The 1,131-nt window shown below is 55.0% G+C and overlaps 1 protein-coding gene across 1 annotated transcript; it reads right to left on the reverse strand.

Annotated features, from left to right (window-relative positions):
* Positions 1-23: 23 nt before the first annotated feature.
* BDV37DRAFT_290062 (uncharacterized protein) lies at positions 24-470 on the reverse strand (the record flags this gene model as incomplete). The annotated part of the gene is made up of 1 exon (XM_032088635.1): positions 24-470. A coding segment is annotated over one exon (447 nt), but the record flags the coding sequence as incomplete, so codon positions are not given.
* Positions 471-1,131: the final 661 nt, after the last annotated feature.

The raw sequence follows: 1,131 nt of genomic DNA on the forward strand, positions 1-1,131 counted from the left end.
TTCCGCGCTGCCCTCTGCTCGACCGTGGTCGACGGAAGGGTCTGTGATGTTGACACGCCGGCGAGAGATGCTTGGGCGTCCTCTGAATCGGATGTGGGGGACGGCTCAGGGCTCGAGGGGACACTCCACACGGATTTCCGTCGCGCTCGCGAGGGCTGCTGCGGGCTGCAGGACGTTGCTTGTGGGAGTTCATCCGAGGACTCTGCTTCTGCCGTTGTCTCGACGTCTGCCGGCGGCGTTTTCTCGCTCCCAACCTGTGGGGCCCAGCCCCATTGAGCGCGATACCATTGTCCGCGCAGCGCATTCACCGTTCTTGGAATGCCGAACTTCTTGAGCCATATCCGTTGAATCTCTTTCCAAGGGACATTCTCCCTCCTCAGCTTGGTAATCAAAGGAAGAACAGCCTTGACCTCGTCCGACCCCCACTTTCTGGCCACCGGGCCCCTTCGCCTTGACCGTGTGAATAACATGATTGCCCCCAAGGATATCTGACTCGGTGAAGCCTTCGGCAAGGCAGGGCAGGGCCGCAATTTGTTGCTCTTAGCGAAAGATGTGTCCTGGGGTGGGCAACAAGGGTTGACCGTTGGTTTATGACCTCGGAACTTGCAGTGCGTCTCTTCTTGGGGGTGGATCCACCGGAACCCGATAGTCCTTTTCGGTGGACATCTCTATTACGTTCAGCACTCTGACATGCTTGATCGCGTCGTCTCGAGACTCCTGAGCGGTTTGCCTACGAGGGTGGAGCTTCTACTGTACAGGTGAACATTAGTGTTGGTACACTATGGTCGCCTGGCTTCCCCTAAAGCCTTGGCATCGGTTGGTCTGTGTGCGTCTCCAGGCCCTCATTTTCCCCCTGGCTTAGCTCCAGCTGCGGTGGAGCTTAGTTTGTTCCTAGTCGGCTCCACCGCAACCATCTGTTGCACTGTGCTGGACAACTAACGGTCAACAACTAGTATTGTATCTCTAGGAATAATTTTTACGGCATCTGAATGTCGCGCGACGTTGGATCAACATGAGCCGAGGATCGAAGCTGTGCAATCCATGCCAAGCATCCGACAAAGCGAGGGCCACCCTAATGGAGGGGGGGCAAAAAGAAATAAGATTCTGAAAAATAAAATAAAATAAAAAATA

Source organism: Aspergillus pseudonomiae (genome assembly GCF_009193645.1).
Source record: "Aspergillus pseudonomiae strain CBS 119388 unplaced genomic scaffold BDV37scaffold_360, whole genome shotgun sequence".
Lineage (NCBI taxonomy): Eukaryota > Fungi > Ascomycota > Eurotiomycetes > Eurotiales > Aspergillaceae > Aspergillus > Aspergillus pseudonomiae.